This window comes from Emys orbicularis, chromosome 1 (assembly GCF_028017835.1).
Source record: "Emys orbicularis isolate rEmyOrb1 chromosome 1, rEmyOrb1.hap1, whole genome shotgun sequence".
Taxonomy (NCBI): Eukaryota; Metazoa; Chordata; order Testudines; family Emydidae; genus Emys; species Emys orbicularis.
Window position 1 is genome coordinate 186,659,687 of NC_088683.1, and position 22,288 is coordinate 186,681,974.

A 22,288-nucleotide genomic window follows, 5' to 3' on the forward strand; every position below is an offset into this window, starting at 1 on the left:
GAGCATGCTTTCAGAAGTCTTAAAAGAGCAACAGTCCGATGCGGAAACTACAGAACCCGAACCACCATAAAAGAAAATCAGCCTTCTGCTGGTGACATCTGACTCAGATGATGAAAATGAACATGCATCGGTCTTACAGTACTTGTATTAGGTGAATTGAAAAATACTATTTAATTTATTTTTTTTACAGTGCAAATACTTGTAATCAAAAATAAATATAACATGAGAACTGTACACTTTGTATTCTGTGTTGTAACTGAAATAAATGTATTTGAAAATCTAAAAAAAATCCAAAAATATTTAACAGGAGTACTTGTGGCACCTTAGAGACTAACAAATTTATTAGAGCATAAGCTTTCGTGGGCTACAACGAAAGAAGATGCATCCGAAGAAGTGGGTTGTAGCCCACGAAAGCTTATGCTCTAATAAATTTGTTAGTCTCTAAGGTGCCACAAGTACTCCTGTTATTTTTGCGGATACAGACTAACACGGCTGCTACTCTGAAAAATATTTAAATAAATGGTATTCTCTTATTGTTTAACAGTGTGACTAATTGGGCGATTAATCACGATTAATTTTTTTAATCGCTTGACAGCCCTATTCTAAAGGTGTAATTATGGTGCAAATACAGTGTTCTCTCCTAAGTGGAACACTCGTCTGATAACATTAGTATTGGTCGAGTTTGAATAGGTATTGAAGTTACCATGGCAATGAGGGCCATAAGACTTACCTGAGTGCCCCACACGTTTGAATAGATTTATTCTCACAACACCCCAGTGAAGTAGGGAATTGCTATTATCCCATTTTACAGATAGGGAACAGAGAGACTCACTGACTTCTGCAGGGTCACACAGGACATCTATGACAGAATAAGGAATTGCACCTGGGTCTCCCAACTCCAAGGGCCATAACTCCTTTTCTGTCAGCTGTCTTCACTCCAAGTGCTAAGATTCTTAAAAAAAAAAAAAAGTTTTAAAGTCTGTCATCAATCAAAGAGGACATACCTACAATAGGGAAGATGTGTTGAAATGCTTGGTTGAAACACTGCAATGAACACTTTGGGGGATGAGAAACTTATTTATACAGAAAAAAGAACAGGAGTACTTGTGGCACCTTAGAGACTAACAAATTTATTAGAGCATAAGCTTTCGTGGGCTACAACCCACTTCTTCGGATGCATATAGAGTGAAACATATATTGAGGAGATATATATACACACACATACAGAGAGCATGAACAGGTGGGAGTTGTCTTACCAACTCTGAGAGGCCAATTAAGTAAGAGAAAAAAAACTTTTGAAGTGATAATCAAGATGGCTCAGTACAGACAGTTTGATAAGAAGCAAGTGTGAAAATACTTACAAGGGGAGATAGATTCAATGTTTGTAATGGCTCAGCCATTCCCAGTCTTTATTTAATCCTGTGTTGATTGTGTCTAGTTTGCATATCAATTCCAGCTCAGCAGTCTCTCGTTGGAGTCTGTTTTTGAAGTTTTTCTGTTTTAAGATAGCCACCCGCAGGTCTGTCATAGAATGGCCAGACAGGTTAAAGTGTTCCTGTCTGTACTGAGCCATCTTGATTATCACTTCAAAAGTTTTTTTTCTCTTACTTAATTGGCCTCTCAGAGTTGGTAAGACAACTCCCACCTGTTCATGCTCTCTGTATGTGTGTGTATATATATCTCCTCAATATATGTTTCACTCTATATGCATCCGAAGAAGTGGGTTGTAGCCCACGAAAGCTTATGCTCTAATAAATTTGTTAGTCTCTAAGGTGCCACAAGTACTCCTGTTCTTTTTGAGGATACAGACTAACACGGCTGCTACTCTGAAACCTGTCATTATTTATACAGAAGATTTGCCTGTTAAGTTTAGTCTCCAAGAATTGTGTTATAATTTTGTTTTATATGTAACTTTTCTGTGTCCATCATCCTTACTCACTATCTCATAAATCTTCATTTTTGATAAACTTATGATAGTTTTCACTATAAATATATCTCATTGCTGTGGTATAGTATAAGGAACTGACCCTGAGCTGAATCAAACAAGCTAGTGTGTACACTGACCCCTTGGGAATAGCAGGCCTGGTATTTCTGTGAGCGTTTAGTGCATAAGGATCTGGACGCTACAGGGGAACACTTCGTAGGGGCTCCGAGACTGGGGTACACCTATTGTTAACCTGCTAAGCAAAGGCTGGCATAGCCCAGAGGAGATTGTTTGGGTGGTTAACAGACTGGAGATGTCAGGGTTCTGACATCCAGTTAAGCACAAGCAAGTCTCCCTCTTGCTGGAGGCCGGGGGTAAAACAAGGTGACTCACAGTCCTGGGTACCCCAAGAACCATCACATGCTGCCTATGCGATACCAAGTCTCTTAAAATTTTTCACAGGTGACCACTAGTGGTTTGCCCACAAGGTTTAGTAATGAGGACTATGGGTGATTTCTGAAGAACGCTAATGTGTTTCTTGTTAACTGATCTGTGAAGACCCTGCTGGTGCACACTAAAGGTTCCCTAGTGCATTTTTAACATGCTGGATACTTAAGCCAAGTTCCCAGCTGCATTCTATTCCCATTTTATTCTACTCTCCAATTTTCACTACAGACTGATTCAATAAAGGCCCGATCGTGCAAGATGTAGAGTGTTTTTTCTTCCCACTGAACTGAGGAAGTTGCTTATATTTGTTGATTGTTTTAATGGAAAGACCAAGGATTAGGTGCAGGGCTTCCACAGGAACTTTAGAGAGTTAGGTTTCAGAGTAGCAGCCGTGTTAGTCTGTATCCGCAAAAAAAACAGGAGTACTTGTGGCACCTTAGAGACTAACAAATTTATTAGAGCATAAGCTTTCGTGGGCTACAACCCACTTCTTCGGATGCATATAGAGTGAAACATATATTGAGGAGATATATATACACACATACAGAGAGCATGAACAGGTGGGAGTTGTCTTACCAAGTCTGAGAGGCCAATTAAGTAAGAGGAAAAAAAAAGAAAAAAAAAAGAAAAGAAAAAAAAAGAGAAAAAAAACTTTTGAAGTGATAATCAAGATAGCCCAGTACAGACAGTTTGATAAGAAGCAAGTGTGAGAATACTTACAAGGGGAGATAGATTCAATGTTTGTAATGGCTCAGCCATTCCCAATCCCTATTTAGCCCTGAGTTGATTGTGTCTAGTTTGCATATCAATTCCAGCTCAGCAGTCTCTCGTTGGAGTCTGTTTTTGAAGTTTTTCTGTTTTAAGATAGCCACCCGCAGGTCTGTCAAAGAATGGCCAGACAGGTTAAAGTGTTCTCCCACTGGTTTTTGAGTATTATGATTCCTGATGTCAGATTTGTGTCCATTAATTCTTTTGCGTAGAGACTGTCCGGTTTGGCCAATGTACATGGCAGAGGGGCATTGCTGGCACATGATGGCATATATCACATTGGTAGATGTGCAGGTGAACGAGCCTCTGATGGTATGGCTGATGTGATTAGGCCCTATGATGGTGTCACTTGAATAGATATGTGGACAGAGTTGGCATCGGGCTTTGTTACAAGGATAGGTTCCTGGGTCAGTGTTTTTGTTCAGTGATGTGTGGTTGCTGGTGAGTATTTGCTTTAGGTTGGGGGGTTGTCTGTAAGCGAGGACAGGTCTGTCTCCCAAGATCTGTGAGAGTAAAGGATCATCTTTCAGGATAGGTTGTAGATCTCTGATGATGCGCTGGAGAGGTTTTAGTTGGGGGCTGAAGGTGACAGCTAGTGGTGTTCTGTTATTTTCTTTGTTGGCCCTGTCTTGTAGGAGGTGACTTCTGGGTACTCGTCTGGCTCTGTCAATTTGTTTTTTCACTTCAGCAGGTGGGTATTGTAGTTTTAAGAATGCTTGATAGAGATCTTGTAGGTGCTTGTCTCTATCTGAGGGATTGGAGCAAATGCGGTTATATCTTAGAGCTTGGCTGTAGACAATGGATCGTGTGGTGTGTCCTGGATGGAAGCTGGAGGCATGTAGGTAAGTGTAGCGGTCAGTAGGTTTCCGGTACAGGGTGGTATTTATGTGACCATCGCTTATTAGCACAGTAGTGTCCAGGAAATGGACCGCTTGTGTGGATTGATCTAGGCTGAGGTTGATGGTGGGATGGAAATTATTGAAATCATGGTGGAATTCCTCAAGGGCTTCTTTTCCATGGGTCCAGACGATGAAGATGTCATCAATGTAGCGCAAGTAGAGTAGGGGTGTTAGGGGACGAAAGCTAAGGAAGCGTTGTTCTAAGTCAGCCATAAAAATGTTGGCATACTGTGGGGCCATGCGGGTACCCATAGCAGTGCCGCTGACTTGAAGGTATATATTGTCCCCAAATGTGAAATAGTTGTGGGTGAGGACAAAGTCACAGAGTTCAGCCACCAGGTTAGCTGTAACATTATCGGGGATACTGTTCCTGATAGCTTGTAGTCCATCTGTGTGTGGAATATTGGTGTAGAGGGCTTCTACGTCCATAGTGGCCAGGATGGTGTTTTCTGGAAGGTCACCGATGGATTCTAGTTTCCTCAGGAAGTCACTAGTATCTCGAAGATAGCTAGGAGTGCTGGTAGCGTAGGGTCTGAGGAGAGAGTCCACATAACCAGACAAGCCTGATGTTAGGGTGCCAATGCCTGAGATGATGGGGCGTCCAGGATTTCCAGGTTTATGGATCTTGGGTAGCAAATAGAATGTCCCTGGTCGGGGTTCTAGGCATGTGTCTGTACAGATTTGTTCCTGTGCTTTGTCAGGGAGTTTTTTTAGCAGATGGTGTAGTTTCTTTAGGTAATCCTCAGTGGGATCAGAGGATAATGGCCTGTAGAATATGGTGTTAGAGAGCTGTCTAGCAGCCTCTTGGTCATATTCCAATTTATTCATGATGACGACAGCTGTACTGGGCTATCTTGATTATCACTTCAAAAGTTTTTTTTCTCTTTTTTTTTTTTTTTTTTTTTTTTTTCTCTTACTTAATTGGCCTCTCAGACTTGGTAAGACAACTCCCACCTGTTCATGCTCTCTGTATGTGTGTATATATATCTCCTCAATATATGTTTCACTCTATATGCATCCGAAGAAGTGGGTTGTAGCCCACGAAAGCTTATGCTCTAATAAATTTGTTAGTCTCTAAGGTGCCACAAGTACTCCTGTTTTTTTTTAGAGAGTTAGGAACCCAACACACACAGAAATTCAATGAGAGTCAGGCACCTAAATTCCTTCAGTTCATGTGACTATCCCAGATTAAATGTTCATGGAAGTTGAATTACCTTCTTTTTTCCCCATAAGTGGCCACTGAAGAAAATGGATCAAGTATTCTGGTGGGTCAGAATAACCGGTTCAAGCTGTTTCTATTTTCTGGATAATCAAAGATTTTAAGTGGCTGTCAGTCTGTTATTGCTTCACAAAATCTTAAATTCTGGGCCATATGTATGAAAATTGTCCAGGCACGTCTATAACAAATGAAAAGCAGGTTGTGTCCACTTTCACCTTGGTTGAATGATGCATGTAAAAATGAACACAAAAGAGAATCAATAATATATCCATTAACTGAATCACCATCTGGATATGATAATTGAGGGATCAGCTTAAATTCAACCACATTTCCTTACTACACAGAAAGGAAAAACCTTCATTTACTCAAACAGTTCTTAATCAAGTGGATTTTATGTTCTCCTTAATAAATTCTATTTTTCTAACTGAGCTCGGAGTACCTTTCCCAGACCTGAAGAAGAGCTCTGTGTGGTTCAAAAGCTTGTCTCTCTCACTAACAGAAGTTGGTCCAATAAAAGATATTACCTCACCGACCTTGTCTCTCGGATTACCACGTGAGCATTTTTAATTGCTGAGCTCAAACTCCACCCTATCATTCTCATTCTGGAACTAAAGCTACATCATGTATTCTGATTGGTGAAACATCATGTTCATTCCTATTATTTCACTGAAATTTTAGTGTCGTTTGTGAAATTCAGACAAACTCTTTTTTTTATCTTGATTTTTGTAAATTTTACCTTGAATCACTGAAAAAAACTTCATTTCTGCCAGTACATGGAAGTGAATTCTTTGCTAAATCTAAAAGCATTTCCTAAAATATTTCCATTCAGCATATTGAAAAAAAATATATAACAAATTAGAGGGAAACTGCCAGGTGATATTTGGTTTTAGCAAAAAAACCAACAAAAATATTATTTTCTCGAGACAAGTTTGTCCCCCCCAGCTCAGTCTTTGCAGTTACAGAAAGGATGTCAAAACTATCAAAAGACCAGAGCAGAATGACCATGAATCCCCCTGGCAGCATTCTAGAAACTTTTGTTGAAATGGATGGTTTTTGTGCTCCACACTTGAAACACTCTTGCTCTCTGATGAAGCCTTTACTTTCCTAATTTGCTTGCTGTTATTTTGGGGGTCTGGGTGTCCCCTGTACACTGAAGGCCCTTATCATCACACTGTTACTCCAGTCTTATGGCAGAGTATCTCTGTTGACTTTAGTGGAGTGACACCAGTATAAAACTGATATTGCGAACGGGGTCCATTTCTATGATTTTAAAACTTCAATCTCCTTATCACCTTTTTGGACAGTGGCTCTTTTATCTGAGATGTGAAGCCCAGGTGATAAAATAATGCCAACTATGTGTTGTTTTCATTTCTAACCAGTTATGAGTTACTGTTGTCCTATCCCTTAGCTCAGGGGTCGGCAACGTTCGGCATGCGGCTCGCCAGGGTAAGCACCCTGGTGGGCTGGGCCAGTTTATTTACCTGCTGACGCAGCAGGTTCGGCCGATCGCGGCCCCCACTGGCCGCGGTTCGCCGTCCCGGGCCAATGGGGGCGGCGAGAAGCTGCGGCCAGCACATCGCTCGCGCGCGCTGCTTCTCGCCACCCCCATTGGCCCGGGACGGCGAACCACGGCCAGTGGGGGCAGCGATCGGCCGAACCTGCCGCGTCAGCAGGTAAATAAACTGGCCCGGCCCGCCAGGGTGCTTACCCTGGCGAGCCGCGTGCCGAACGTTGCCGACCCCTGCCTTAGCTGAATGTCTGATCAAGTTCTATCTGAATTTGTTATTTGTATTGTTCTCAAGTATTCCAAGTATTTGTCCATTCTGGTGTATGTTTAGGTATCTTATGACAGCACAGAACTTCTCCAGAGTGCTTCTGCAGCTATACTTACTAAAATGAGAAGGAATGAAGATCAGTTACATTTAATACCCTAGATGCTCTTGTCCCTCTGGGGATGCTTTTGTTTTGTTTTGTCCTATGCCTCCTTTCTCCAGTACACTTCATCCTTAAACACCTCTACCCCGATATAATGCGACCCGATATAACACAAATTCGGATATAACGCGGTAAAGCAGCGTTCTGGGGGGGCAGGGCTGTGCACTCCAGCGGATCAAAGCAAGTTCGATATAACGTGGTTTCACCTATAACACGGTAAGATTGTTTGGCTCCCGAGGACAGCGTTCTATCGGGGTAGAGGTGTACTCCCTAAATTCATGAAGGCTAGAATAAGTTTGGAGTGACTTTGAGCTAGAAAAGGTCTGTCTAGGTAGAGCAGGGGTGGACAAACTACGGCCCGCAGGCCACATCCGGCCTGTGGGACTGTCCTGCCCGGCCCCTCTGAGCGGCATGGTAATAGGGCCGGGGCTGGCGGGTTGGATAAGGGGCGGGGGGTCCCAGGAGGCAGTCAGGGGACAGGGAGCAGGGGGCGGTTGGATGGGGCGGAGGTTCTGGGGGGCGGTCAGGGGACAGGGAACGTGTGTGTGTGGGGGGGTTGGATAAGCGTGGGAATCTCAGGGGGTGTGAAGTGTGGAGAGGGGTCAGGGGACAGGGAACGGGGGCTTGGATAGGTGTGGGGTCCTGGGGGGCCTGTCAGGGGGCAGAGGTGTGGCTAGGGGTCGGGGCAGTCAGGGGACTGGGAGCAGGGGAGTTGGATGGGGGTGGGGTCCCGGGAGGGGGCGGTTGGGGCGGGGGGGTCCCAGGAGGGGGCGATTAGGGGACAAGGAGCGAGGGGGGTTGGATGGGTTGGGGGTTCTGAGGGGGGCGGGAAGTGGGAGGGGTTGGATAGGGGGCGGGAGCCAGGCTGTTTGGGGAGGCACAGCCTTCACTACCCGGCCCTCCATACAGTTTTGGAACCCCAGTGTGGCCCTTGGGTCAAAAAGTTTGCCCACCCCTGAGGTAGAGAGATGATCTAGTGAAGGCCCAAGTGAATTAATGTTCTAATGTAATACTATCCAAAACCAACAGGCCTGCAAGTTTTCAATGTCATTTGTGGCCTTTTAATTTTAGGGATAGTGATGATACATGGTCTGAATTGTGAGGACATTTTTAAATTTGATTTTTATATTTGTATAATTTTGACGGATAATATCAATGTTTTTTTATGGACTTTTCTATATTTATCATATAAATTTTCACAGTTATACAAAATTATGGGTTTTAAGCATTTGTTTAGATTTTTATCACTTCACAGTTGCTGGAAATTATCAAGGAGGTGTCAGAAAATAATTATTTAATTACAATAGATGTTGAAGTTTAAAAAGCTGAAGCTTAATAACCATTAAACACAAATTGTCAATATCATCTGTCAAACACAAAATATACAAAGTAAATAGCTTTAAATCAAATTTGAATACGATCTTCTTAAGTGGCATTTGTCCTACTTTGCCTATCTATATAGTTGGATTATTATTGATGGAAATATTTTTTTTCTTCAGCTTCTGTGTGTATGGTGCAACTCTATTTATTGACATTTACCAATAAAAATCTAATCATTCCAAGCCTAGCTATTTTTAATAGTGACAATCAGTAGCATCATGTATAGCCTGGTGTTGCTCCTCCTCTTATCAATGATTTTGTTTTCTGTGGTTTCTTTTTCACTTATATGTTTATTTAGTTTTTAAGTCAAGTGGAGAATCACAGTGAACCAAATTTTCCAATTTGGGCATCTAAATCTGATTGCAGGTCCCAAGTGAGTAGCTGGATACCGTAAAAAAAATAGGATACCCTATGTTCACTTGAGCATGTAAAGTCAATTTTGGGTGCCTAACTATATGTGCTTAGGATTCAAAACTGGGACTCTTATGCTAATTGTGGTACTCTTCCTTGTTCTGATTGCTGCTGAGGGAATGTTGTTTTATTATTTATATTACAGTAGAGCCTAGATGCCCTAATCTAGTTGGGACCCATCGGGCTAGGCACGGTGCACGTGATATATATGGATGTGACTTCTAGTACTGTTAATGATAGAATTATTTCTTATTCCTTGTTTTAAGGTGGCTGATTTTAACTATGATTGATGATTGTTGCAGTGACACAATTAACAGAAATGAAAACAAACAGAAAAATGGGGCTTGCTAAAGAAATTCCTCTAATTTTGTCCAAGTTCTGTCCCTTTTAATTTCCTGTCCAAAGTTATGCTTGAATTCGAGGAACATCATGTCTGCAGGTACCATCCCTATATTTTGATAGACACTCCACAGAAATGTCATCATGTATCAGCTCTCTTTGATACCATGTATTCTTAGTGAGCCTGTACTGGGGAGTTGTCTGTGCTTCCATTTCACTTAAATAATGCACTCCTTCATCTCTAATAAATTATTCCAATATTCTTCTTGGATTAGAAGTCTGATGTATTGGTCTCTAATTAATAACCTCTCCAACGCTACACTTCAAAATAATGGCAGCATATCTACCTTATTCCATTCATTGCTTACCTGCCCTGCATCCAGCAGCACAAAAAATAAATATGTTTTTATTACAAAAATGAGGGAGCTCCAGAGTGCTTATGACAATTCTGTGGGTGCACATTGTCCTCTGCGAGTTTGCAGTCCAGGCTTTGATTTTGTTAGTATTCTTGACCCTGTCTAACATGCTTGATACTATTAGCCATCAATTTTTGATGGGTTTTTTTGTGTGTGCACGCACATTAACTGAACACCTGTATTGTTCTCTCGGTATCCTTGTGTGGTTTAAACCATATCATTTTTCAAATGTCCACACTTTATTGTTTTGGGCCTTGTCTTTGAATGGTGCTCTAATTATTTCTGGGGTTCCCATAGATCTACTGAGGAATCCATTTAGTTTTGAAATTACTGCCTCTGGCTAATAATTCCCATGCTCAGGATACACAATATTACAAATTGACAATACCCAGAGATATTTGTAGTTCCCGGTACATCCTGAATGCATCTTGCTGTGTTGCATGATTGCCTATCTGATATTAATTTTGTAGAGCTTGAATTCTGATGAGATAGAACAGTTATTGATTGTTGTTCTCCTTGGCTTTTTCATTTCATTGTGGCTTTATTCTTCCTGCCGTTTGAGTTCATAAACTTGGAGTAATTTTTGACCCTGTGCTTTCTTTTGAGGTTCACATTAATCTCACTGAGAAATGAGATCTTCAAATGAAAGATGCTATGGAACTGTTATGAAATATTATATGAACTTACTACCATTTGTATGAATCATTACAAGTTAAGGCTTGTGGCTTTTAAGTGCATTTGCAGCTTTACTAATAGAATTCTGAATATGCACAATGTAAGCATTTTGAGGATTTATAGAGAGAGGACTTCAGCCTCATATGGAATTTTACCAACGAATGCTTATATATCCAATCATTTATTGTATAAGGGATCTGACTTTTACCAGCCAGCCAACTATTGCCCAGAAGAAATTCATATGGTAGAACTAGCAGTAACTCTCCTCCATGCCTGCAGCCCCTCTTGGAGATAGGGATGGGATACTAACATTGAGACCACAACTGATGGCAACATGGCTCCAAATGGAACTGTGTTACTAGAGGGGCGAAGGTGTTCAGAGGCGTATGCTGAAGAAGTGGATTCAGTTTCTAATGGTTTTGCACAGACTTCCCAGCAGCTATATTGGATTGGAAGCCAAATTTAGGCTGGTAGGGAAAAGATTCAAATCCAGGACCTCTATGGTAGCATCCTCTGAAATGCTTCCAGTTCCACGCACAGGGCCAGTAAAAATAGACAGAACTACAATATCTAAATGCATGGATGAGACAATGGTGTTGGGAGGAGGGAGTTAGAATTATTAGGAACCAGAGACTCTTTAGTGGAAGGAGTAGTCTAGAATTTATTATAAGGGGAACTTTATTTCCTAGTATAGAGGATAGAAAAGAAGTTGGTAGGAGCAAGAGAGGAACATAAAAGAATCCCATTTAAACATAACACATGAAGGCAAGCCACTGCATATTGACAAAATGTATAAGTGCTAGAAGTGCTAGAAGTCTAAATACTAAAATGGGTGAACTAGAATGTCTGGCATTAAATAGGATATTGATATAATAGACAGCAGGGAAACATGGTGGAATGATGATAATCAAGGAGACATGGTAATACCAGGGTACAAACTATATAGGAATGACTGAGTAGGTTGCACTGGTAGGGGAGTGGCACTAAATGTTAAAAAAGCATAGTCAAATAAGGTGAAAATCTTAAATGAATCAAGCTGTACCACAGAATCTCTATGGATAGAAATTCCATGCTTGAATAATAAGAGTATATCAGTAGGAATATACTACCGATCATGTGACAAGGATGATGACAGTGATTGTGAAATGCTAAGGGAGGTTAGAAAGGCTACAAAACCAGGAAATGCAATAATAATGGGTGATTTCAATTATCCTTATATTGACTGGGTAAATGTCACCTCAGGGTGTGATGCAGAGACAAACACATTAAATGACTGCTTCTTGCAGCACAAGGAGAGAGGCAATTCTTGATTTTGTCCTAAGTAGCTCACAGGATCTAGTCCAAGAGGTAACTATAGCTGGACTACTTTGTAAGACTGACCATAATACAATTAAATTTAGAATCCTTGGTGGGGGGGGGGGGTACAAAAAAATCCACCATACTAACATTTAACGTTAAAAAAGGAAAATACGAAAGAATGAGGACACAAATTAGATGGACAATCACAAGGGTAAAATGCCTGCAAGCAACATGGAGACTACTTAAAAACACCGTAATAGAGGCTCAGACTAAATGTATGCCCAAAATCAAAAAAGAGAGTGGGAGTAACAAAAGAATGACACCATGGCTAAATAGCAGAATAATGGAGGCCATTAGATCAAATAGGCATTGTTTAAAATTTGGAAATCAAATCCTAATGAGGAAAATAGGAAGGAGCAATAATTCTGGAAAGCAAAATGTAAAAGCATAATGAGGCAGCTCAAGAAAGAATTTGAGAAACAACTTGGTAAAGATGCAAAAGCTAACAATATATTTTTTAAGTACATCAGAAGCAAGAAGACAGCCAAACAGGCAGTGGAGATAGTGGACAATGATAGCGCTAAAGGGCATTCAAGGAAGACAAGGCCATTGAAGAGAAGCTAAATGAATTCTTTGCATCAGTTTTCACTGCATAGGAACTGCAGAAGATACCCACATCAGAACTATTCTTTTGGGGTGACAAATCTGAAGTACTGTCCCAAATTGATGTGTCAACAGAAAAGGTTTCAGAGCAAATTCTTAAATTAAACAGTAATAAGTCACCAGAACCAGATGGTATTAATCAAAGAGTTCTGAAGGAACTCAAATATGAAATTGCAGAACTACTAATTGTCATTTGTAACCTATCACTCAAATCAGACCCCATACCAAATAACTCCAAGGAAGCTAATGTAACACCAATTTTTTGAAAAGGCTTCCAGAAGAGATCCTGGCAATTACAGGCTCATGAGCCTGTAACTTCAGTACTGGGCAAATTGGTAGAACCTATAGTAAAGAACAGAATTATCAAACACATAAATGAACATGATTTTTTTTTTACAGCTTTTGTAAAGGGCAGTCATGCGTCACCAATCTATTAGAATTATTTGAGGGATTCAACAAACATGAGGATAAGGTCAATCCAGTCGGCATAGTGTACTTGGATTTTCAGAAACTCTTTGACAAGGTCCCACACTAAAGGCTCTTAAGGAAACAATGTAGCCACAGAGTATGAGGGAAGGTCCTCTCATGGGTCAGTAATTGGTTGAAAGATAGGAAAAAAGGGTAGGAATAAGTCAGTTTGCACAATTGAGAGCGGTGATCAGCGGGGTTCCCCAAGTATCTGTACTGAGACCTGTGCTGTTCAACATATTCATTAATGATCTGGAAAAGGGGTGAACAGTGGACTGGCAACATTTGCAGATGATACAAATTATTCAAGATAGTTAAGTCCAAAGCAGTCTACAAAGAGTTATAGAGATCTCACAAAACTGGGTGACTGGGCAACAAAATGGCAGATGAAATTCAGGGTTGATAAGTGCAAAATAATGCACATTGGAAAAAGTAATCCCCAATATACAGATACAATGATGGGTTCTAAATTAGCTATTACCACCCAAGGAAGAGATCTTGGAGTCACCATGGATAGTTCCCTGGAAACTTCTCCTCAGCGTGCAGCAATGGTCAAAAAAGGGTTAACAGTAAGTTAGGGACTACCAGGAAAGAAAGAGAAAATAAGACAGAAATGATCATAATGCCACTATATAAATATTAATCTATGACACTTTCACAACTTTTGCAATGTATGTGCGTGTGTGACTCAACACTTTATTTTTATATTTGTTTTATTTTGGAGTCACTCTGGTGAAAACCCAGTGTCATGGAGTGTTGAATCAGGACAGATATTTTCATTTGCCATCTATAAGCAATAGCATATTTAACAGGGGAAGTTCATAGGTTTTTCTAATTACACGTGACGAAAAAAGAGCTTGTTTAACTGTATAAAAAACAGAGAGGGATGGTTAAGTGGGACAGTAGATTCAGCAATAGTTCATCTATGAAGATTTTGGTTCAAGTCATGCATTATGTTAAGAGAAACTGAACTTGATTCCATCCTACCCTTTAGTGGTTACTTAACTACATAACAAAACAGTCACATAATGCAACTTTGCAACAACAACGCATGGCTAAAGTAGTAGAAATGGACCCACTCCTGTAGCCCTTAATCACAGGAGCAGTCTGTTTGAAGGCAATAGACTTGAGTAATGGTTGCGGGAACAAGACGAGTGTGACTGATCAGAATTGGGGTGCACCTGAAGAGAGGAGTGGGGGGAAGCTTGCGTAGCACCCTCCCCGAGTACATAGGCTGTAGTTGGTATTATTTAACTGTCATTACCAACCGTTTTGATTACTGAGGGAATTATCATTTGAAATATATGTAATATAAGATGATTTTAGGTAATATTAAAAAAATCCTGAGGTAGGATAGAGAGCTTGTTTTGTTATATTAACAGCCAAAAAAGTAAAGTTAAAAAAACCCACACAAACTATTTCTTATGCATATGACATAATCTGCACATAGTCTAGATGATTATGGTGCACATCACCAAGTAGCCTATTTATTTTGTATCTTCTGAAGAAATTTTGTTTGCTGTCTTAGAGAAGGAAATGCTGTTATAAATCTGTTTGTCCATCACTAACACATGGTTCCTTGTCCTAATTAATCATGGTGCCTTATGTAGGATAGCAAAGGGGGTCTGTCTACCCATGCAACTAAAGCAGCTGGGGCAACCACCTGTTAACTAACTTCAAGCACCACTTAATTAGCTGGAATTGCTGTTACCTCCAGTTTTGTCTGGAAGAGAAAGAAATGGTAGCAGATGTAGAGCACATGAGTTCTAAGACTGGTGAATGCCAATGTAAAGGGGTGGGGAGAAGAGCTAAGAGAAGTCAAGGGGTAGGGAAGATTAAACTAAGTGACAATTAAATAGGTTAGAAGATACCACGGAGTGTTCCTGCAATTCATGTTTAAAGCAGTGCCCGATATATCACCAAGTGTTGCAATTTAAATCCTTCTATCTGAAATATTTGCTGTATAATTAAATGTTTATAATGTTCCTCTCTGTGCCAATTGTTTGCAAATAAAGCTTGAACTTTTAGAATTTGAGAGTACATAATAAAGAATTTGTTTCCAGAAGAAATATAACTGCTGCTGCACAAATAAGTACCTGGTGAGTATATGACAAAGCTGCTGTCGCCTACAATTAGCCATTATATTTGTATTTAAAAAATGGAATGCAAAGGGATAGCTTGCCAAAAACATGCATTAGCATAACAGGAAACTCCCCTTTGTTTGTAATTAATTTAAAAATCTTTGGCTTGTATTATAATGCGAAATAAAAATAAAGAGGGAAAGGAGTTTAAAATCGTCTCCACTCTAGCAGGATTTTCTTCACACGTGGTAATCTTGTTTTCTAAAAGCCAAATATTAAATCTATTAAAAAGCCCTATTGTGGCATGTACAGTTTTAATGGGCCAGATCCTCATCCAGTATAAATCAGCCTAGCTCTATTGCCTTCGGTGGAGCTATGTTGAGCAATCTTGTCCTAAGCCTTTTACTGCATTAAACCAATCAATCCTCATCTGAAAATTGGCTGTTGTGCCTGTTCGATAACTTTTCTGTAACTTTGTTTACAAGCATCCACATCCACATAATTTTGAGAAATGTACTACTGAGCTGATAGACAATGTTCACGTTAGGTGTTTGTAAAGCTGATGTATTGATTTATGTATATTTCAGTAGTGCCCATTGATTTATGTATATTTCAGTAGTGCCCAACCCCCCTTTCCCTGTCCCAAAGACATCATTTCAGACACATCTTAGAAAAGGAGGCAATCCAATCAGCGTAAACATACAGGGAGGAAGCTTCCAGATAGAGGCTGGTGAAAACGGTTGAAGTCCATGGGGCTATGACAATTTACACCAGCTCAGGATCTGACAAATTATAATAGTATCTTTTGGAACAACTGAACTTCTTTTGTAAATCAATGTTTAATACTATGTCAGCACCGTTAGTTAATATGGCGAGTGCATCATGAACTAGACCAATATTTTTAGGTGAAACTGGGTTATAAACAGAGTTTGGATTTTATGTTAACTTCTTTGTTTTTTGTCAGAGCCTTACCATTACAAAATGAAATAGAAATATATGATACTATGGTAATTCCTCATATAGATCTTAGTTTGATGTACTCAATGCACTTTTTCTCATGCCTCTACCCTGCATTCCTCTAGATTAGTAGGATGGAATCAATGTGAATTGATCCAATTTGTAGAACACAATTCTAATATTGATAGTAATTTATATTCATTTGCTTTTACCTAATCTTTTATTAATGGTCATCTTCAAAATGTCAACTAACGCTGTTGCCCAGAAATTTTGTAGCACAAGCTTGATAATGATAACAAAAATCTACAATAAATAAATAAATTCTAGATGCTGAAAAGAAATTAAAAAAAAAAGCTTTATATGAAATAAAATGAAGCCATGTGCTTAGTGAAATTTTAGTATACCCTTTTCATTACAGGGGGCTTGTAGTTACTACGATATTTAAAATCTCTCCATTCACAAAAAAATGTTAGTTTTTAACTTTTATCTACTGTGCAAGCTAAAATATAGGGATGGTAAGTGTGGACAGAAACTGATTGGTTTTGGTCATGCATCTTGAAATAACGTGTGTTGGAAGCAATGACTAAAATGGCATTGCTCCCTGCCATGTTCTACAGTACATTGCTAACAACATTTATGCTAATTATAAGGTGAATAAGAGGGGATAATTGAACTCAGATATCAAAATTGTTTTACATAAAAATATGCTCGGGATGAACCCACATGCTTAATTTTGATATATGCCTAAAAACATGTGAATAATATTCAGCTCAAGCTGAATTAGAAGCCAATTTGTATTTAGAGCAATACATAAAATACTTAAGGTATTACAGCTTATCGTAATGAATGATGGCTACTCTTTGTGAACAGAGCTTTCCTATAGGCCCTCCCACCTCAGCCCAGTCTTGGGGCCAATCTTAGAAATGGCCCTGCTGTACATACCACAAGACATAACACCTGAGGAGGCGGGACATGATTGGCATTGGGATGAGGGAGAGGCAGAAGATGGGCAGCAGCTTTGGGTTTTCAGTGAGAAGGAACAAGGAGAAAAGGGTGTGTCAGTAATTGGCACTGAAGAAGAATGGAAACCAGCAGCTGAGCAATACAGCAGGTAGCAGGGAGAGAATGAATGTGCCTCTTCCTTACTACCTGGTCCCTTATTTGAACAGCTACTCCCTGTAACAGAATGTTGGCTTAATACCTGATCACAGCCTAACTGTTCAAGTAAATATATCTTCAGCAGATCACTGAAGAACAGCACATGGTACAGTATAGCTCTTCTGCACTGGGGGGAATCTCACCTTCAGTGAACTGAAAATGGTAGAATTCAACCACACCTAGAACTGAACTGAACTTCACTGATCATCATCAGTGAATGGTGATTTCCACGCAAAAGCCATACAGTAATCTCCAATGTGTTGGTTGAAATACCGTGTTCTTTGTGACTGAGTCAAAAAGCTCACATTTCACAAAGACTGGGATGATGAATAATGTTCATTCTTGGATTATGAATGAGGATGGCCTTACCATTAAAAAATCTGCTAAATATCATATTGTTTTTTTCTGGTATTACTAGAAAAGAACGCCAATCCACTCACTTCCACCAGTGAAAATAGATGACTGAGGCCAACATTTTCAAATATTGAGCTGGGGGTTGGACTAGATGACCTCCTGAGGTCCCTTCCAACCCGGATATTCTATGATTCTATGTATGACTAAAGTAATGCCCCTAAATAATGTCAGCCTGGTTATTAGAGAGGTTGAGCCCCATCTCTCCCCTTTGGTTCACTCAATGCTCAGCACCTTTGAAAGTCAGATTGCTTTTACTTAGGCACCTAACTGAATTCTCATTAGTTTAAAAACGTTAGCTTAAGAATTAGCGTGTAATGTTTATTACTACCCATTTTTAATAGTTTGACATACCGTACGACCTTCTAGAATGGGAAAAAAGTGGTTTAATTATATTGTTTTTCCACATAAAGATGCATGCTAAATTGAAATATACTTACCCTGTAGCTGAATAGTAGCTAGCAGTCCATCACCCACTTCTTTTAATATCACAAATCCTGAGCAGACTGTGTTGGATAAATCTCCAAGAAACAATTATTGAAGTGAAAGGAATATCAGCAGGTTGGTTGTGTCAAATCACAGCAGGGCCGGCTCTAGGCACCAGCAAAACAAGCTGGTGCTTGGGGCGGCACATTTTTAGGGGCGGCATGGCCGGCACCAGAATGCCGCCCCTAAAAATGTGCCCCGGCCGCCCTAGCTCACCTCCGCTGCCGCTCGCGCACCATGGCGTGCAAAACAGCTGATTCGCGCGCCGCTACTCGCCCTCCCTCCCAGGCTCTCAAACCTGGGAGGGAGGGGGAGATCCCGAGTGGCCGCGGCGCGGGCGCCGCTTCTCCCCCTCCCTCCTATGCTTGAGAGCCTGTGGGGAGGAGGCAGGGCTGGGGATTTGGGGAAGGGGCGGAGTTGAGGCGGGGCCGGGGGTGGGGTAATTAAAAAAGGGGGGGCAGCCAAAATTGTTTTTGCTTTGGGCGGCAAAAATCCTAGAGCCGGCCCTGAATCACAGTATGTGTTCATTTTTGTTTTTTAGCTGGATACAGCTTTTTGCCTGAGCAGGCGCAGTAGGCATGGAATCTCTGCCTCTTACTTCATCAAAAAGTCCCATCCTACTGTTCTTTATTGCTATAATGTAAAACTCTGACCTCATCAACCCCTGCATGCAAATAAGTGAACAACCTGGAGTAGTAAAATGTTGATGCTCTCACTGCCCTGCCACTTTCTGAGCAGATTTTTAGTATACACTTGACATTGGCCATTACTGAGCCAGCAAAGATGAATGGACGAATAAATGAACATATTTTGCCTTTTGTATCTGTCCTTAGAACAAGTCCTATTTATTTATTTATTTCCACTACAGCTATTTAAAGATGACAATATTTTAATTGATTAATTTTAAAAAGTCTGATGGAGTACCCTTATATAGTTTGTCTCAAATTTCATTTTTTAAAATTCCGTTTTCAAGATTTTTTTTATCATCTATTGTTTATCAGGGTCTTTTCAAGAAGAAATTGGGTATCTGTTTTCATTGCATAGCAGAGACATGGATTTTTAAGAAGTGATATCAAATGAACAAAGTAAACATATTTAGAAAACAGAGAATGTATTTTTACTAATACATTTCTGGTTTAGCAATCATAGTTGTTTTCTTGTAACATCAGCAAAATTTTCAGATAAAAATATAATTTTAAAATTAACTGTATCAATCTTATTATAAGACAAACTTTAATATCTGCTGAATGTAATAATCCAGGAAGTATGTTAATGGTAAGAAATGTTATTCTTGTTCAAGGTCTTTAAAATATTTAGGTAATTATGATACACATCTCAACAAGTACTTACAGTAGAAAACAGAAGAGAACTGTAAGTCAATAGTCAGGCATACTTTCTACTGTACTAGTGATAGTCCAAGTACAGTATTAACTGATTGTATTCCAGACCTGCCCCCACTTATAAACTGCAACATATTCAATGTCATTACTTTTAGCCATTCCTAATACTTTTCAACTTGCTATTTATATAAAGAGAATAGAAATAAACCTGCATGCCATTTAACATTGTGTATCATGTAGTTGTACATAAAGATGTGATATAATGATATTGATAAAGTAGAGAATTCCATTGTGCACTGCCAAACCACTATGCTGTGTGGTTTTGTTTTCAGAACTTGTGTGATTATTTTTATTCCTTCTGTTTTGACTCCTCATTATTATTATACCTTGCGTCATGAAATTTCAGACTAGTGATTTATCTTACAAAGTATTAAAACGTGATTTCTCTGAGTTGGGATTTTTTTTTAACATGTCATTGAAATTGAATGTTTCTTTCAAGTGCCTTTCAGTCTAGGAAATGTATCTCTTTCTTATGATGATAAACTGTTGCCTTTTCATAGATGAGATCTGGCCCCTGCCCTCTCCTCCAGAGAAGATATGGTACTTATATCAACCCTCCCCCCTGTTTGACAAGACACTGCCCCGTCTCCCCCCCCCCCCCCCCACGCACACACAAAGAGGTAAAGTCCCCTGAGTCCGTAATTTCCAGGAGATGAAGCAATGATGGGGAGTGATCACAGTCAATAGCTTTGATTAACAATAAGGTAGAAAATTAGCAATGCTAGCATTCAACCACCCTGCCTACTCTTCCCCATATGCTCACCACAGGCTGTGCTGGCTGTTTCTCAGAGTGTAGACTGAGCACTTTACAAGCTGTGAAGTAAGAGCAAAAGGTGCAGTAAAAGGATTAAACTAGGGGAATAAGGAAATAGAGTAGAAAGCAATGTTGCTGAAGCTGTTACAGTGTTTAACACAACACAGGCTGTGGAAGGATAAAGTATGCTGTGTGTTGTCACTGTGTGTCTTTCTGTCATATGTGGATTTATTTGTATCTGGACATGTTTTGATGGAAATGGGAATTACTGTTACTACTGTGACCCCATCAGCAGCTCTGGTGTTGTTTCCGACAGACTCTGATGACCTAGAGAGGGGGAACGACAGCGGGACACCACTTCCCACCTCTGATAATGATGACAATTCGCTGGGCTACACAGGTAGAGTTTATCTTTCCAAAAATATTAATAGTTCCATATTGCTCACACTTTCCTACCTGCATCTTCCATTGCCACCTGTATGCAATTCTTTAGCCATCTCTGCTACTGAGCTATCATCATCATTGAACATCAGCATTCATACCACTCTGCAGATAATGTTTGGATACAGCAGTGCTGTATCAATACACAACTGTCTTCAATCCTTTTTCCTTTCAGTAGGTTCAGATTGTTTATACATTTGTAATCCTATGTATTACTGGGGAATGGAATGGAAATCTCTTACAAATTGTGTAAACTGTTGCATGACAAAAAGAGTTCATTCCCAAATAATTTGCTCTGCAGACTGACACTCTTTCTCCATGTGTTAATTTGTTATAAACCGCAACAAAATATACTTAAATTGGAGAGAAAAAAATAACCTGATGATTAGAGAAGTCTCTCTGACTTTTATTTTGCATTAATCTTTAAAGAAATACGTCTGTTGCTCAGGAAGGTAAAAGATAAAGTAGCACCACTGAGTGCAGTGCAGCAGAAGTCACTGAAGGGTCCAATTCTGCCATCCTTATTCACACTGAATGGTGCCTTATTTCAGAGTAGTCCTGTGGAGCCAGATTTTAGATCAGCTACAGTGGTGTTAACGCAAAGTTGCTCTAATTCTGACCCATTTGGATTATTCTTGAGTTAGTCAGCGTTAGCCAGGATGGCAGAATCTAATCCTAAATTATTATCTGAAAAATGTGAAAATGAGACGTGTTGTTTATTATTTGCATTTCTGCTGACAGTCACTCTTGGGTTGGGGAGTGGGAAGGGAAGATGGGGAAATGAGTGAGTTACACATTTAACTGTGTTTAGGGATGGACTAATAGTGAAATGTCTTACCTTGTACACTTGGCTTGTTGTTAGGTAACTAAAAAAAAAGTGACTCAAATATTTTAAAATAAAACTTAATCTGTACAGGACACACAGAGGGCAAGGTGGGGGTAAGAAACTCTATACAACATTTACAATGATTACTGCTTGCATTACCTGTCCCTAGCAATCACTTGTGCATGGTAATATTAGGTGTAAAGCTAGCTTTGTAAAATCTATTGTGTTCCTTTTTGAAATATTTCCTTCTGAAATAGGGAAAAAGCAAAGCAATATAATTAGCCATGTATGCCCTCAAGGCACAGAAACGAAACTAAATAAAAGCATATAGAATGGCTTTAACATCCTTACAGGTTTTTCATTCTATTATAACATTATACCCTTCAGGATACTATTATTTCTCCACTCATGACTGGTGGATGTGCATATTTGAAGGCATGTTTGCACCCTGCAAATGTTCCTGAGTAGACACACCTCTGCTAAATTATGTTGTGCTAATCTACTCTGAAAATTCAGAGCATAGTGAGCAGCAGTATAAAGTATTCAGGAATAATGAATATATCTTAAATAATATTTTACACTTATTGAAAGTGCATGATTCTTCAGGGAAATAATTCTGTTTAGTGGCTAGAGCACAGGACTGCGAATCGCAATTCCTGGGTTCTGTTTCTGGGTCTGCCACTGCCTTTCTCTGGGTCCATGGGTTAGTCACTTAGGGACAGATTTGAAAAGGTACTTAGGTGCCTAACTCTCCTTGGTACCAATGAGAGTTAGATGCCTATGTGCCTTTAAAAATATGGCCCTTAACCTCTCTATTCCTCAGTTTCCCCACCTGCAAAACAGGTGAAATAATGATTATTCTACAGAGATATTTATACTTATGTGTAAAACATTGAGTTTCTATGATGAAGGGTATCAAATAATAGCAAAA

The 22,288-nt window shown here is 39.8% G+C and overlaps 1 protein-coding gene across 1 annotated transcript in view; it reads left to right on the forward strand.

Annotated features, from left to right (window-relative positions):
- Positions 1-2,928: 2,928 nt before the first annotated feature.
- ROBO1 (roundabout guidance receptor 1) overlaps positions 2,929-22,288 on the forward strand; it is a gene marked incomplete at its 5' end in the record, with an annotated part of 534,368 nt that continues 515,008 nt past the window's right edge. Inside the window, 2 exons of the mRNA XM_065420893.1 lie at positions 2,929-2,950; positions 20,407-20,490. Of these exons, the coding sequence (XP_065276965.1) occupies positions 2,929-2,950; positions 20,407-20,490 (106 nt within the window). The remainder of the gene's footprint in view (positions 2,951-20,406; positions 20,491-22,288) is intronic.